Below are 18,361 nucleotides of genomic sequence, written 5' to 3' on the forward strand. Positions count from 1 at the left end.
TACTGTGTAATGAAATGTGTTGATATTTGCAAAATCTGCAGTGTTCAGTAAACTTATATTTTCCAAGCGGCCAATGCAAGATGTTAAAAAATTATGCATGTGTAAAGAATCAATTCAAAGTACAATGGCCGGGTGTGTTGGCTCAGCCTGTAATCCCAGCACTTTGGGAGGCTCAGGCAGGCAAATCACCTGAAGTCAGGAGTTCAAGAACAGCCTGGCCAACATGGTGAAACCTCGTTTCTACTAAAAATACAAAAATTAGCTGGGTGTGGTGATGGGCGCCTGTAATCCCAGATACTCGGGAGGCTGAGGCAGGAGAATCTCTTGAACTCAGGAGGCAGAGGTTTCTGTGAGCTGAGATCACGCCATTTGCATTCTAGCCTGGGCAACAAGAGCAAAACTCCATCTCAAAAAAGAAAAAAGAAAGTAAAAGACAGACAAATAGATTTTAGTATAACTGAACATGGTTTTAGATTTCATGTGGAAACTAAATTTTGGTATAGTATTTAAAAAAGAAAATACATAATTATCTAAATGGACTATTAAAACACCTCTTTTATTTAATAAAATGTGAGTTTGCAGCAGAGACCAGTTAGTTAGGAAAGACAGTTCAAGCAGGAGATGATGAATATCTCTAAAGTTGGGTTGTCCAATATGCTAGCTATCAGCCAAATGTAGCTATTGAATATTTGCAACATGGCTAGGTCACATGGAGATGTGATGTAAGTATAAAATACACACCAGATTTCAAAGACTTCGATAAAAATATGCAAAATGTTCTTTACATGTTAAAATGATATCTTACTAAACATATATTAAACACATTGAGTTAAATGTGTCATTGAATTAATCTTATTATTTTTATCTTTCTAATGTGAGTGCCAGAAAATTTAAAATTACATATGTGATTTGTATTTGTGGCTCACATTGTATTTCTATTGGACAGCACTATTTAAAATTTATGAGAATACAGAGGGAGAAAGAAAAGATAAGAAACTTATGAGAATAAATGGAAAGGACATAGAAATAATAACATGTAAATTTCCAACCATTGCTTTTTTAATTTTGTGCTTCACAAATGTTATTTCTCTTCTTTTTAACAATACCTAGTAATCTGAATCCATTACAAATATCAATCTCAATGATGATGGAAACATTTTCATAAAGTTTTCATTAGTTATTAACCTACAGAATTAAATAATTTTACAAAGAGAATTATTAAATGTTTGGTGTAATAAACTGACATGCAAATATATGGAAATATTTGCATATTTGCAGAAGCTATACTGGAAAAGTAGCATAAATAAAATCAACTAATCTTAAACAGCTAAATATCCTTGTTATAGATGATAAAACGAACCAGAGTTAGGATGTAGAATTTCTGTCAAAGACCAACTGTAAACTGTAATATCTTATTTCTTCATTTGCATAGTCAAAATGTGTGTGTTCTACATAAACCAGACATTAGCACTTTGAGGAGATTTAAAAATTTTGAAGTCATGATTTAGAGGTAAGTGTAGGACAACTACTCCTGGTGGTGCGACTTCTGTTAATTTATCAGAATTAAATGTTTTTTCTTTTATATCTTTAAAATAAAATATAAAGTATATTTTCAAAATGTATTAACATCATAAAATCTTGTTAATAAAATGTAACCTTAAAATGGATATATTCTAGATACCTTAAATGTTAGCTCCTGCTATTTCAGTCAGAATTTTGCACAAAATCTCACTTTTTTTTTTTTTTGAGACAGAGTCGCTCGCCCAGACTGGAGTGCAGTGGCATGATATTGACTCTCTGCAACCTCTGCCTCCCGGGTTCAAGCAATTCTCATACCTCAGCCTCCAGAGTAGCCGGAATTACAGGCATGCACCACCATGCCTGGCTATTTTTTGTATTTTTAGTAGAGACAGGGTTTCACCATGTTGGCCAGGCTGCTCTCAAACTCTTGGCCTCAATTGATCAGCCTGCCTCAGTCTCCCAAAGTGCTGGGATTACAGATGTGAGGCACCACGCCTGGCTTAAAATATTTTGAATAAGTGACTTATCTTTCTGATGAAGGGAAAGCACTGACTATCCTTCAGATTTAAGAACATTCATTCTTTCCCTTCCACTAAGTTTACATTGGTCAGAACGCCATCATATGGCTCCACTAAACTACGAAGAAGGCTGAGAAATCGATTGTGTGTTCCCAGTGAGAAGACAAAAGGAGCTGGATGAACAGCTAACCAGTCTATAATTCTGATTACCAAATATTTATTTCATTATTTTCCACACAAATAGAACAAAGTCTTATCAAAGTTAACACTTTGGATCTCAGATGTCATGCTGTTCTTTTTATCAGGTCTAGAGGGAACTCCTGATACTTTAGTGATCCAGCAAACACATTCACCCAGTATAGATGGTGGAAAAATACAGAATATCCAATAGAAATTCCTGTTTGAAGAGGACAATAATGGTAGACATACAGAATTGTCCAGGCCAATTCTGAAATCCTGTTGGGTATATATAATGTAGATCCCCATCCTGGGAGCAGGAGATTTCCTTGATTAAATCCTGTTTCTACCCTAAGATAGGAAGGCTTGTGTTTGGTCTTCCTCTGTGGCTGCTGAATCTATCCTCCACTAGTTACTACTTAGTTCCTTTCCCACCTTTGTTTTTGTTCACATCACATATAATATTTGTAAAGTGTGACCGATTTCTGGTATATACAGCCTGACACCTGCTTGTATGGTTTTTTGGATCTATATCAGTAAGAATCAGGCAGAAAATTCATGCACATGTGAAACTTTTTTTTTTTTTTTAATTTTAAGTCTACATCGCAAGAATCAGATAATTTGAAGACAGTTTAATGAAGGGTCTATTTCTGAAGGCCTGGGCAGGATGAATGTAGGGAAATAAGAGACAGTGGAGAATTCGAGGGATGCTAATAGTAGGGATCTCTAACAGTCTGTCAGCCAGAAAAGGTGGGTTGAAGCACATGCTTACCAGACCAGGAGGCAGACGTGTGAGAAGAGGGCAGTTTGACAGGGCAGACAGTCCTAACAATTCTCCACTGAAAGAACCAGTAATAAAGAGTTATTTCTCCTACTAATTTTCTTCTCTTTTCCAGTATCCTGCTAACGCTCCCTACTACTCACCCTATCCATAACCCACATCATGGTCTAGGAGCTTTCTCCCAACAGATGGTGGAATTAGGAAGTGCTTCAGCACTAGCCCCACTGCAAAAGCTCCTCTGCCCTGGGGCCCGGACTCCAGTACTTCTGAGTCCAGCAGTTAGAGGAGATGATGGGAGCTTCAGGGAACAGAGAATGAGGCCTAGTGATTATACTTCTCGTTGGGATAACACCTTGTAGTTACTACTTGTTCCAGGTGGTTTGATTTTTATCAAAACTTTTTTTAACCGTTTCTGGCCCAATGTTAAAAGAAAGAAAAAAAGGAGGAGAGGGAAGGAAGAAAGAAGGAAGGAGGGGAGGGAGGGAGGGAACAGTTATACAAGTTTCATATACATACTTCTAGAAATTTTTATCATGCAATTTTACTGCTAAAAACTCAAAAACAATGAAACAAAAAATATTTCTATTCCACTTTTATATCCTCTTTTACTCAAGACCAATAAGAAAAGATAAAGTGATACAAAAACTGTGATGATCCCTTTTGCTAGTGAAGTTAGATTTGTTTTGTAAAAAGACAATCAAGACTCATTTACATGTTGAAGGCAAATTTAGTCATTTGGTCCCAGACACCTATGACGGGTTAGGGGTACAAGGTTAGAACTGCCAGCATAAACTGCTTGCTCAGAAGTAATAATCAGACCTACTCCTGTCTTAATACAGTCTTCAGACAGGATTGATCAGGCTCACACAATGGTTTGATAGATTTCTAACTAGTTGCAAACATTTTACATAATATTTTGGATTTCATTTTTTCCTGAAAAACTGAAAGATCTAGGAAATCTGGATTTTGTTTCCCACATTGCAATATTCCTTAGAGGTGAGTAGTAGCTGACCTCTTCAGCTGAGTTATGTGCTCTCGGATTTGTGTTACTTACACTTCTTTCTGTCATTTCATACTTTTGGCTACTTTTCTCATTTAAGTTACCTGCCTGGTTCCTGAAGGCATTTGAGTTTGTGACCCCTAATAGGGGTCTCTGTATGTAAAGAATCTGGAGCCTATAAAAAAATGTATGGCAATGTGAAATTACTCCCTACTTACTGTAGATTGTATTGAGATACGGTGCTAAATATGACTAACTCAGAGTGTTCAATTTATGATTCTGATACAAATGCATTTATATTTTAATAGTGTGTAAATGTATATGCATGATAATATATGACTTTTTAGAATTTTTATATCAGTATTGGATAATAGTAAAGAGCACAAGCTCCGGTGTAAGGCAGACTGCATTTAATTAGGATTAAGTTATTAAATATATTCTCATTTTTTTATTTTAAAATCGAAATGATATTAATAACAACCTGATTCTGTTGATAGGTTTCAATGAGTTAAACCTGTAGAATATTGGGGAAAAGAATAAATGCCATCTTGTAAGCACAGAATAAATATTTTTATTTTTCTTCTATTTTTCAAATATAAGAACATAGAAGAAATTCAGTAGATTTTAAATGAATTATACATAGTTATCAGTAGCCATTAAATTAGCTCATTAACCCATGTGTAGAGTTCTAAATATATATCTCTACCTACAAAAATTTAAAGTTGGTTAAATAGACAAGAAAACTGTATGTGATGACCTCATAGAATGAATTATTCTAACCAGTCATATCTTAGATTCTTAGTTATAATGAATAAAGGATTTCTCAAGACTTGTAAAATATAAAACGTATTTTTCATTATCTTGGGTGTTCCTTAACAATCAAATTTAAAAAAAAAAAATGCCACCCTTTATGTCTCAGTAAAATAACCAATAAAACAAACACAAAACCAAAAACAATGGAAATCACTCAGGATTCTTAATTTCTAGGTAAACAACAAATAGTTTCTCATGCTCAGTCTGCCCCAGTTAGTCTCCAACCCCTTGTGTAGATCGTATAATCAAACAAAAAATTTGTTCCTGAATTTGAAAATCAGAAACCACTGTGTCTATGCATAGTAGGGAAGAGGTAATGTGGGGGTTTTCTGATTATGGAAATTTCAGTGAGTAAAAATTAAATGAATTCTGTCTTTTCTTCTTTCAGGTCTCTGTGGTCAATCAGCTGGATATGCAAGTCATTGTTTCCAATGTGCCTCCTACTCTAGTGGAAAAAAAGATAGAAGATCTTACAGAGTAATTGATTTTGTCTCCTTATATATTTATTTTTATATGACCATGATTTTTAACTTTTTTTATTTTTTAAATTTTATTTTAGATTCAGGGGATACATGTGCAGGTGTGTTACATGGATTTATTGCATATTGGTGAGGTTTAGGCTTCGAGTGTGCCAACCACCCAAATAGTGAGCACTGTAGCCAATAGCTAATTTGCCAGCCCTCATGTCCCTCCCATCCTCCCTCCTTTTGGAGTCCTCAGTGTCTATTATTTTCTTTCTTTATGTCTGCATGTCCCCATTGTTGACTCTCATTTATAAATAATAACATGCAGTATTTGAACAACCACAATTTTAATCTGAGTGGGTCATTTTAATCATTACAATGTTCAGATTAAACATATAGTTTAAAGGAGTGTTTTAATAATAATTTAGCTTACTGTTTTCTCAAAGTCTAATTGGAAATATGTGAAGATTTTGAGAGTGTCTTCAAATAAGGATAAAAATTAGATGTGAGATTTTATTATTCAGAATGCTTTGATGTATCAAAACCTCAAAATGCTGCATATGAGAAATCGTAGCATTCATGGATTGAATATATACCTTGATTTTGTGGCTCCAATTTACTCAAAAAGCAGTGTGGCCAGTCAGGAAATATGTCATTTCTCAAAGCAGTGTGTCTAAATGCCTAGAGCTTAGTCTTTTAAAACCAAGTTGACTAATATTAAGCAATACATATGTTTTAAATTATTATTGTAAAATACGTGGCATGTCCCTCTGCCTCCTTAACAGTGTAGACTCACCATGGCTGAGTATGTTATAGTTAACTCCAATCTAGTTGTGATTATTTATTAAACTGCAGTTCTCATATTTTGATACTGTAAAAGATGTTTAAAATATCTTTACTATTTCACCCATAATTACTCTAATTTAGCTGCCATTACTTTAAACTTTTTTTCTTTTTTTTTGGTTACATGAATAATTCTTTAATGGTGAATTCTGAGATTTTGGTGCACACAAGCAGTGTACACTGTACCCAGTGTATAGTCTTTTATCCCTCACTTCCATCCCACCCTTTCCCCTGAGTCCCCAAACTCCATTGTATCATTTTTACGCATTTGAGTCCTCATAGCTTAGTTTCCACTTACGAGTGAAAACATATGATGTTTGTTTTTTCATTCCTGAGTTACTTCACTTAGAGTAATGGTCTCCAATTCCATCCAGTCTGCTGCAAATGCCATTATTTTGTTCCTTTTTATGGCTGAATACTATTTCATTACACACACACACACACACACACACACACACACACACACACACACATATATATATATATATCACCTTTTTTTTTTAACTTTTAAGTTCCGGGATACATGTGCAGAACATGCATGCTTTTTACATAGGTATACATGTGCCATGGTGGTTTGCTGCACCTATCAACCCGTCGTCTAGGTTTTAAGCTCTGTCTGCATTAGGTTGTTCTTCTGTGTCTTCTGTTGATTTCAGTTTGACAGAGGTCAATTATCGTCACTGTCAATTTGCCTCTTTAGCAAAATATCATCACTTCAGCTTGCCAGAAGAAGCTTTAAAGAGTCAGATAACTAAACTTTTAGTAATTATATGCCAAATAAAATACAATAGGCACAGATTAAAGCATATGTGATTTTCCCATAAGAAAAGCATATATGATTCATAACAATTATTTCAGTATAGTTCACAAATTTAACCTTTTGGTGTCATGTAAATTGTTTTATGAGGGTGATGGTTATCAACATTTATGCATGGAATATCAATTGTACAGTGTCTTGTTTATTCCTGCAGAAGTAGTTTATATACACTGAGCCTTTTCAAAATAATAGCTGATTATACTTTAAAAATAATTAGAATTGTGCCTAACTTTTAGCTGCTTTAATAAAAGTCTATTGAGACAGGCTTTCTCTGATTCCATTATCTATTATGTAAGAAATGATACCCCACTTCAAATTTTAACCCTTTATTCTAGTTTATTTTTCTGCAAAGCATTATCTAATGTTATTATTATAGTCAATTTCCACTAGAATATTATCTCTATGAATGTATGAGACTTCTGTTTTATTTCTATAACTCCAGTTACATAGTAGACACTTGATACATTTTATTGAAAGGACGTTTTACAAGCAAATCTTGATGCCATTTTCTTTATTTTGAGACAAAATTTATCAAACTGAAAAAGAAAATAGCAAAAGTGTAGTTTTGTAGGAATTTATAAGATTTTAATGCTTCTTAAGTAGATAGGATAATATGAATAGGAAAAATCGTGTAACTTTCAGGTCTTGAGAGAATCATATCATTGTGAAGGAAGCTCTGACTTCATAAAACATTGGATTTAAAACATGAAATTGGGCAAATAATTTAATCTTTTCAATCTCAGTTTCACTGTTTGTTAAGAGCTAATAAAACATAGAATTATTTTGAAAACTAAATTATATAATGTATCTAGGACAATAGAAAGTATGACTATTCGGTGAATGGTAAATATTCCATATAAATGGAGCTAGCAGCTCAAAGTCAGTAGACTTAGGTAGAGAATGGCTAGGAGTTTTGTACATTTTATTTATTAAGCATAGTTTGGTAATGGAATGCAGATTATGGATTCAGACACAGAGATTTAGATCCTATTACAGCTCTGTAACCTCTGGACAAGATACTTAACACCTAGAGCCACTTTTACTCTTCATGCAAATTGGAATAAAGACCTCTGTCTATCTCATGTTGATTTTGAAAGAATTAAATATAAATCTGCCAGTTTATTAAGCAGCACATACATGCCCCATTCCTTTTGTTGTGATTAAAAAACATAGTATAAACGTTACCATCTTAAACATTTTTAAGTGTACAGTTCGGTAGTTTTAAGTATATTAACATTGTTTCAAAATAGATTTTCAGAACTTCATTTTGCACAACTGAAATTCGGTACCTATTAAACAAGTTTCTATTCCAGCCTTACCCCAGACTCTGAGTAGCACCCTCTTGTCTTCCTACATGTATAAATTTTACTACTTTAAATACATCATAAAAGTGGAAGTTTGCAGTATTTCTCATTTTGTGATTGGATTATTTCACTTAGCATGATATTCTCATGATTCATCCATGTTACAGCATAGCATGTGATAGAATTTCTTTCCTTTATAGAGCTGAATAGTTCTCAATACATACCACATTCTGTTCATCTGTTCACGTCTCAATAGACATTTGGGTTGTTTCCCGCTCTTGGATATTGTGAATAATACTGCTATGAACATAAATATTAAAATATATCTTTTATATCCTGCTTTCATTCTTTTGAGTGCATTCTCAGCAGTGGGATTGCTAAATCATATGGCAGTTCTAATTTAAAGAAAATTGTTTTCTATAACAGTTGCACCATTTTACAATTTTACCACCAGTGCATAAGCTTTCCAACTTCTCAACCTCCTATCAACACTTTTTATTTTCTGGTCCTTTTTCCTTTTTTATATGTAGTAGCCATACTAATGTGTGAGATGATATATTATTGTCATTTGATTTGCATTTTTCTGATGGTTATTGATGATGAGCATCTTTTCAGGTGCTATTGGCCATTGTATATCATCTTTTAAAACATGTCTATTCAAGTCCTTTGCACATTTTTAATTGGGTTACTTGATTTATTTTAGTTGTTTAGTTGTAGGAGTTGTTTAGATATTATGATACTAATCCCTTATCAGATGTTCTCCTATTCCATAGGTTGCCTTTTCACCCTCATGATTGTGTCACTAATCGGGCAAAAAGTTTTAAAGTCAGAGGTAGTCCATCTGTCTATTTTTGCTTTTGTTGCCTGTGCTATTGGTGTCATATTCAATAAATCATTGTCAAATCCAGTGTTACAAAACACCTCTCATATGTTTTATTCTAGGCACTTTATGGTTTGGAGGTCTTATATTTAGATCTTTAACCCATTTTGAGTTAATTTTTGTATATGGTGTAAGATAAGGGTCCAACCTTATTTTTTTTAACATATGGATATTCCATTTTTTCAATACTAGTTGTTTAAGAAATTGTCCCTTCCATGTCTGATTTCATTTTGTAGATTTTTTTAAAACCTATGTAAATTTAGAGTTTTCTTAAGCAGAAATATTTCTGATCTCTTTTTGAAACCTACATTAGTAGATGGAAGTGGTAGTGATAAGAACTGTAAGACCTGAGTCAGCACTAGGAAGCCCCAGCACTCCCCCTATCCATGTCTGGGGTGAGTGATGAAAATACACACATAACTCAGGTAGCCATCAGGGTGCCAAATAGTTAATTAAATAGAAGAATTTATTGCTCTAGTGACGAGACCAATAAACACATTAATTCCCTGTGACATTCTTAGGTGACAAGTTATGTTATCATCAAAGCCATTTCTATATTTCCCTTGAGACATCCCTATCCGATGAAGTGGAAAACTGGAATGTCATGTGATCATCTTTTTTTTTTTTTTTGGTAGACCAATATTTTAGGCAATAATATAAAGTTTCCTTGGTAATTATGTAATCAATAGAAATGAGGACACTTGATGAAAGGAAAAATAATGACCTGACATATCCATTTTACAGTGGAGCAGATTTTACAAAGATCAGTACACTTTGATAGCTAAGACCGCAGTACCTGAAAAATGGAATGCTTGTAGTAAATCTTAGCTGCTATAATGATTACTCCTCACCTCACTGAATCAGCTGAAATGACTATACTGAAAATTTTTTACTACTTTTTAGATTTTAAGCTTATAAAATTGACCAATTCCCCTAAGTAAGGAAACATATTCCTTTTTAATTAGATTAATATATTCAACAAATTTCAGTGAGGATCTGCATCCACTACAGATACCCTTGAATATCTGTGCTCTGTCATATTTTCAGTTGATCTTAGAATTCACCTCTTTGTAAGCCTTGTGGTTTTTTAAATTACTTTTTTTTAAATTAAGGTATAGGAGAAACAGCTGTGAGAATAACAGTAGGGACACATAACTACAATGGACAAATAATTGGCAAATAATTGTCTAAAGAAGAAACTATGAAATGTTTGCATTTTATAACTTCTTTCCACTCCCAGTTCACCATGAAACTCAAATAAGAGGAATTCGTGGTTCTAAAATTTAAAACCTTAAGAATCTATAAAAGAGATATTTTGAAAATTATAAACTCGAGTTTAGAAACACTGAGTTAGAGTGTTTCTGTATGAATCAGAACTGACAACTTATTGCTCAGAGTTGCTCAAACCCATCTCTTACCTTCTAAATAAAATATGAAAATTCAATTATAGTAGAGCTTTACTGAAGTAGTTACTGACTTGATGAGGAAGAGTCTCAACTTTATGAAATATTTATGTAGCACCTGAAATGTGCTGTGTAATCAATCTATAGTTCCTACAATTAAGGTTACAAAACCTACATTAGAAATGTAGACAGGATATATATTACATATATAGAATTTATTTATTTGTATAGTATATATAGTATATATGTATATATGTGTGTGTGTGTAAATATATATATATATATATTTCTAGGAGGAGAATTAGAAGGTATCTTGGGAAGCATACCTATGAAACGATAACTGCTAGCACATTTTCTTAAATCAATGTAATAAAAACTTGGTTTTAAGGGGAAAGGTTGAGCTCCTTTTTATTTCAGAGAACCTAGGCTCATTTCCCAGACCACCAAAGACTAGCTAAGTCTTGGGCCAGTATATCAAACTCTTTGAGTTTTTGCATTTGTATCTTAGAGCTGGGGATTTATTAGTTAAAAAATAAATAGTTACAGATTGTAAGCACTGGAGATTATCAGTGAACAATGTGAAGTCCCTGCTGCCATGGAGCTTCTATTCGATTGCATAAAAATGGCATATAAAATAACAATATTAATAAATCAATATGTAAATTAAGTTATGTAGTGATAACTGTAATAAAGACAGATAAATACAAGTATCAAGTAGAAAATTTTGGAAGAGAGGTGCTGTTTTAAATAGGATGGTTAAAGAAAGCCTTTCTGATAAGTTGAAATCTGAGAAGACATCTATATTAAGTGATGGAAAAAGTCGTTTGGCTATGAGAGAGGAAGAGGCACAATTCCTGATAGAGAACTGCAGTTATGAAAACCCAGAGAAAGAGCCATGCTTGGCATATTAAAATATAGATATCATGGTAGAAAATCAGCTCTAGGACCTGATAGATCACTTGGACGATTTCAAGTTTTATTCTGTGTGAGATGGAAAGTCCTTAGACCCATCTGTTCAATATGGTAGCCACTAGATACCTTAAGAGTTTCTTTTGTTATGTAGTCTTCTCCCTAGCTGCCATATTCTACAATTAAATTGCTGTATTGTCTATTACATGCCAATTTTCTCTCAGCATACTTAGCATAGAGATACAGTTGGAGTTGAAGATGTTATGAACAGAGAATTGCCATGAATGATTTAATTTTTATCAGATAATGCAGCACACCCATTTTAATAGTACAATTTTTGAAAATAATGTTTCTGTAATAGGAATGTAACAGCTATAAAATAAACTGAAAGCAATCATAAAAATAAAATACAAACCAGAAATATAATAATAAATCCTACCATTTACTATTCAAGGTATAATTTACTATTCTTTAAAAAAAAGTTAAGTGTGACTAAGCTTTATTCAAAGCCTTGGAAATTCATTGTTTTGACAGAAAGAAAATTTATTTGCTACTTTTTGAAATATTCATTTGGAGCGTTATTTAGTAGAGAAGTAACCTCTGTTTACAAGAAGAATGACTTGTCTTTAACTCATTAGGTTAATTATGATTAAAGAAATCATAGTTCTTTACAGAATTGAAGATACCCCAGTATGCAATTATACAATTAAAAGCTACTATTTTATAATAATCCTTGTGCATATTGCAGTAGCATCTTTAATGCTTAACTCTTTGAAATGTAGAAAAAGCACAGCTTTAAAATTCTGTTTTTAGTTAAATATGGCGGGATTTTTATTTGTTTCCAAAACTTTAGTATTGAATTAATCACATGGAACAAAGATGATTATGAACAAAGGTGCTCCATGATTTTCAGTTCTGTCCTATTTTGAGAGTTAAAAAGTTTTATTTTACATGGATTCTTAGTTATTATTTGAAGGAATGTTATCTTAGCCCAATATGAGTAAATTGTTTAAGGATCAATCATCTGTCAAATGGCTCAAATTCACAATAATTAGTGTTTTGTCTCTGATAATATATTTCACATATATTAAGGTAAGCTTTTTTTTATTTTGTATGACTTGGATTTTCCAAATTTGTACATATTTTTCTTGTTTTTTTTTTGAGATGGAGTCTTGCTCTGTCGCCCAGGCTGGAGTGCAGTGGCGCAATCTCGGCTCACTGCAAGCTCCGCCTCTCGGGTTCACGCAATTCTCCTGCCTCAGCCTCCTGAGTAGCTGGGACTACAGGCGCCCGCCAACACGCCCGGCTAATTTTTTGTATTTTTAGTAGAGACGGGGTTTCACCGTGTTAGCCAGGATGGTCTCAATCCCCTGACCTCGTGATCCTCCCGCCTCAGCCTCCCAAAGTGCTGGGATTACGGGCGTGAGCCACCGCGCCCGGCCAATTTGTACATATTTTTCTATAAGCAAAGTTAACCAAAAGAAAATCACTTATCAAGTAGATTTTACTTTTTTTCTTAAGATTCCATTGCATATTGATTCCGTAAAGAGTCCTGTATGCTGACATGTTTGCTTCAGATAGATGTGTTCCTTATTTTAATGGTCATAATACTCATCATTCATTCACTCATTAACACATTTCTGAACGCTTATAGTCTATTATAACAGCTTCTGTTTGGAAAAAATATATATACATATATAAAATAAATCAACTTTCTTAGTTAATATTTGCCATCTGAGAGATGTGATATTAAAAAAAAAGGAAATCATATTTGCTCTCATTCTCCATGCCTTCTCAGCAACATAGAAAAAAAAAGATTGAAAAAACTAAAGGATGGATCAGGGCTGCTACATTTAGGTGGCGTATTTTGTCAGAATCAATATTCTTTCTATTTTTTATCTTTTTTACTTTTTTTAGTATTCATATTTTTGGAGACAATGGAAAGCCAAAACAAACAAATAAATAAATGAACATTGAGGACATTTTCATTTTGCTTTTAAGTGAAAAAAGTTTAAAATCTTTGAGCTATTGTTTTCAAAAAGAGATAAATGAGATCTTCCCAGATTAAAAATATATTTTATTGGAAGATCAATTAAAAACACTATGTGTTTAGTTTTAAATCAAATACAAACATGCTTACGTTGCCTTTATTTGCACTATGAAAATAATACAAACAGAAAATTTGGGGGCAACTATTTTGTTTAAGAAAATAGCATGAGCGAAAGATACATTAAAGAAATAAAATTAATTAATGCACAATGAATCATTGTAATGAAGGTACCAGTATATTAACTGAACCTTTGAATTGTGCTTCAAAATTTTAAAGTGTTTGAAATGTTCTTATCAACTTATGATGGAGAAAAAATAATTGATACAGGTATATTTTTTCCTGAGATTTGAAGGTAAGGGGTTATTCATACTCAAAAGTGAAATTCACTTATAAAACACTAAGAAAAAAAAACATTTCCCGCCAACTTTATTTATGTTTTCATTTTAAGATGTAGAAATTAGGAAGAAAAGCAAAGAAAGATTGAGCGGTTAATCTTAAATTGTATTATAATCTGTTTTTCTCCCCTCAAATATCATTCAGTTCAGTTTATTTTTAAGATCTTTTGCTTGTACAAAGTAGAAAATAACTAGAAAATAGTTGTAGTGTAAAAATAAGGACGTCATTATATATTATTTTATCAAAACATTTGAATCACAGTTGCTTTATGGAGATCTCTAAAATACATAGTGGACATTTATTTCTTTTAAAATTATTTCCTCTCTTCCTCCTCTTTTTTTTTTAATAACCTAGAAGTTTTGTCAAATTGAACAGCTTATTATTTTTATAATTCACCCCAACTCATGGTACAAGGTAGGTATATCACTTCCTTTAGAGGCCACTTTAATCATCAAGAGTCAATTCCTCTGTTCTCTTAATCCTATTTATTATTCTTTTCTACACTTTCTTCAATTTATTCACAATTTACCGCAGTCTGTACTGCTGTTTTTTAATGTGAGACATAAACTCCACAAAATGTTTATGCAAAAGAATTCCATTTGTATCAGAAAGTCATAAATTATATTTTAGATGCTTCCATATATGTCTAATAAATATTAAAAGCTAAATTTAATTTTGTTTTAATTTTCTACCTTATTCCAAAGATAAATAGAAGTAGTTTACAATGATTCGCACAGAAAAAAAAAGGTAAAATACATTAAAAATGAGTGTAGAAAAATAAAGCAAACAGATGAGAAAGAGATTAAAGAAAGGATCAGAGTAAGAGTAAGTAATTATAGAGATGCTGCAAAGGCCTGTATAGTCCATATAGAGTAGTCATAAACTTGACTGTCACCTTGTTAGGGCCAAAGTGAAAGAAGCAAACAAGCTAAACAAAAAGAACAGACTCAGTTACAAAATTAACAAAACCATATCTCTTCTGGGACAAAAGAACTCTTTCAAAGTCTAATTCCAGATTAGAGGAAAATGTTTTTATCTTGTGGGATACCACAGAGAGGTTACCATGTAATGTAATGAACAAAATGCTCCATGGCACCTAGAGCACGACTTAGGATATGATCTGGGTAGAGTCCCTGTGGGTCTGTATTAATGGAGAAAAGAAGTTCAGAACAGTAGGAACTGTATGCCTGTATTTTTATCCCTCCAGCCAGCTGCAATGCCTATTGATTCATTTAGCTAAGCTTTTGTAAAAATATTGATAAGCACTTGGGGTGGAACTCTCTATGATGCTAGATAAATATAAGCCATTTACCTCAACAAAAGCCTAAGTAGGGTTTATAATCATGAAATCTGAAGAGTTCTTATAACCATCACAACAAATAGCCAACATTTATGACACGCTTCATATTGGTTAGATTTTTGTGCACTTAATGGGTGTAGTCTCCTTAACCTATCACAGAGGACCTTTGAGGTAGGTTTGATTACTTTTCCCACTGTACAGATAAATTCCCTGAAACTTTGAGAAGTTAAGTAATTTCCACAAAGACACAATAGTGGAGGTTTAATTTTAATCTACGTCTACCAGCCACCAGCAGTTGGAGTTTCCTCTGTTACATTGCCTCTTAGGAGGCAAACCTAATTAAAAACCCAACCCATCTTTTCTTGGGAGTAAACTGAGCATGCAAAACCAGAAATTCTCATCACATGGTAATTTTAACTCAACTCATCCACACAGACAAATGGGTAATTGAGAAGATGGCTGCTGTAATAATTTTAGTGTAAATAAATAAATAAATAAAAAGCTAAATCAACCATGAGTAAATACCTGTCCCAGCTATAAAACTATCAGTAAACACCTTACACTACAGTTTTTCATAATGCAATTTCTAGTTTAAACTAATTGAAGATGTATATACAGGTAACTGGATAAGGTAATGCTCTAAATTGAAATTTAGAGCATCTACCAAAAATAACTTGGTTCAAGAATAAGTAAGTTAAGCGAACCAGTTGTTTATTGACACCCTTAGTTTGTGATTTTAAAATAATGCTATCGGCATAGGAAAAAAATTCAGTTAAACAAACCTTTCAGCGTTTATTCTAAGAAGGTTATTTAGATAAACTGTTTTGTATTGGACATTAATTAGTATGTGGTACTATACTAAAATATGTTACATAAAATGTTTGTATTAGCTATATTAACGTATTTCTTTAGAAGTTTTCTGTTTTTAAAACTTTTTCTAAAGGTGACATAATTAAATAGACATTAACAGGAGTATGTTAGAGAGCATTCAAAGTGGAACAATACAGCCTTAAATTAAAATGTAATTTTTATTCAATAATTGTAATTATCATCCAAATTTATTAACATATTTTTCACTTTTTAGAAGACCAATCAAAGCCAGTTTTCTGTTTTGAGAATGCTCGACATAATCAGATACTGTTTTGCTTCATACTTGATTGTACCATTTGCATTTTAAATATGTATATTGCTACCAAGAAGTCAGATTCAGGGCAATTTTTGGGATTCATTTTTAATTCTTTTTTTGTTTGTGTGTGTGTGTGTGTATATATATATATATATATATATACACATACACTATTGATATAACCTAGTTGTACATATTTTTGGGATATATGTGATATTTGGATTAATATATATATAATGTGTAATGATAAATCAGCATAATTGGAATATCCATCAACTCCAATATTTTTCTTTGTATCTGACCATTACAATTCTTCTTATCTAGCTGTTTTGAAATATACAATAAATTATTTTTAACTATAAATTCCCTACCGTACTGTTGAATACTATAACTTAGTTATTTTCTCTATCTGTATTTTTGTATCCATTAACCATCTTATCATTATCCCCATCTTTCTTCCCCTCTCAGCCTCTGGTAAGCACCATTCTACTCTCTACATTAACCATCTTATCATTATCCCCATCTTTCTTCCCCTCTCAGCCTCTGGTAAGCACCATTCTACTCTCTACCTCCATGAGATCCATTTTTTAGCTCCCACATATGAATGAGAATATGTGATATTTCTTCTTTGCCTGGCTTATTCCACTTTACATAATAACCTTCAGTTTCGTCCATGTTTCTGCAAGTGACAGGATTTTGTTCTTTTTTTATGGCTAAATAATATTTGATTGTATATATGTACTGTATTTGCTTTATCCACTCATCTGTTGATAAACATTTTGGTTGATTCCGTATCTTGGCTACTGTGAATAGTGCTGTGATAAACATAGGCATGCAGATACCTCTTCAATATATTGATTTTCTTTCTTTTGGATGTATACCTAGCAGTGGGATTACTGAATCATGTTATAGTTCTATTTTTAGTTTTCTGAGGAACCTCCATACTGTTTTCCATAATGGCTGTACTATTTTACATTCCCCCCAAGAATGTATAAATGTTCCTCCTTCTCCATATCCTTATCAGCATTTGTTACTTTTTGTTTGTTTTTTGATAATAGCAATTACAGTTGGGATGAGATAATATTTCATTGTGATTTTGATTTTCATTGCCTTGATGATTAGTGATGTCAAGCATTTTTTCATATGCCTATTGGCTCTTCGTATATCTTCTTTTGAGAATTGTCTATTCAGATCCTTGGCCCATTTTTAAATTGGATTAATTGGTTTTTATCTGTTGAGTTCCTTATATATTCTGGTTATTAATCTCTTGTTGATTGGATAGTTTGCAAATATTTTCTCTTATTCTATAGGTTGTCTCTTCACTTTGTCAATTGTTTCATTTGCTGTGTAAAAGCTTTTCTGCCTAATGTAATCCATTTGCCTATTTTTGCTTTCATTGGAAAATTTATATTTCTTTGGAGTCTTACAAAATCTTTGCCCACACTAATGTCCTGAAGTCTTTTCCCAATATTTTCTACTAGTAGTTTTACAGTTTTATGTCTTATGTTTAAGCTTTTAATCCATTTTGAGTGGATTTTTGTACACAGAAAAAGATGGGAATCTATTTTTATTTTTCTGAATATGGATATCCAGTTTCTTATCATAATACATTAAAAGATTGTCCTTTCCCCAGTGTATGTTCTTCACATCTTGGTCAAAAATGATTGGCTGTAAGAGTGTGGATTTATTTTGGGGTTTTCTCTTCTGTTACATTGGTGTACGTGTCTGTTTTTATGATCATATCATGTTTTTTCCAAAAAAGCAAATTTTCTGTTTCTTGATTTTTTGTGTTTTCTTTTTGGTCAAAGTTTTGCTTATATCTGCTCTGATATTTATATTTTATTTCATATGGCTAATAGTCATGGATTGGGTTGTGTCTTTTCTTCTAAATTATTGAGTAGGCTGAGCACTTAATGAACCTTCATGTACTTAAGTTCTTTACTAACTAGTTTTCCTGATTCTACTCAGCCTAGTCTCAACACAGCAACCAGTGTGCCTCCTTTAAATGTAAGGTAGATCATATTACTTTAATATTTAAAACCAGCAACAGATTCTTATC

At 32.6% G+C, this 18,361-nt stretch overlaps 1 protein-coding gene across 19 annotated transcripts in view; it reads left to right on the plus strand.

The window, feature by feature from the left end:
* Positions 1–18,361, plus strand: part of PCDH15 (protocadherin related 15) — a 1,013,670-nt gene that overhangs the window by 956,049 nt on the left and 39,260 nt on the right. For all 19 annotated transcript variants that reach the window (XM_054522581.2, XM_063727642.1, XM_063727641.1 and 16 more), the window contains one exon: positions 5,199–5,287. In XM_054522581.2, coding sequence (XP_054378556.2) covers positions 5,199–5,287 — 89 coding nt within the window. The remainder of the gene's footprint in view (positions 1–5,198; positions 5,288–18,361) is intronic.

The sequence above is a fragment of the Pongo abelii genome, chromosome 8 (genome assembly GCF_028885655.2).
Source record: "Pongo abelii isolate AG06213 chromosome 8, NHGRI_mPonAbe1-v2.0_pri, whole genome shotgun sequence".
Classification (NCBI taxonomy): domain Eukaryota; kingdom Metazoa; phylum Chordata; class Mammalia; order Primates; family Hominidae; genus Pongo; species Pongo abelii.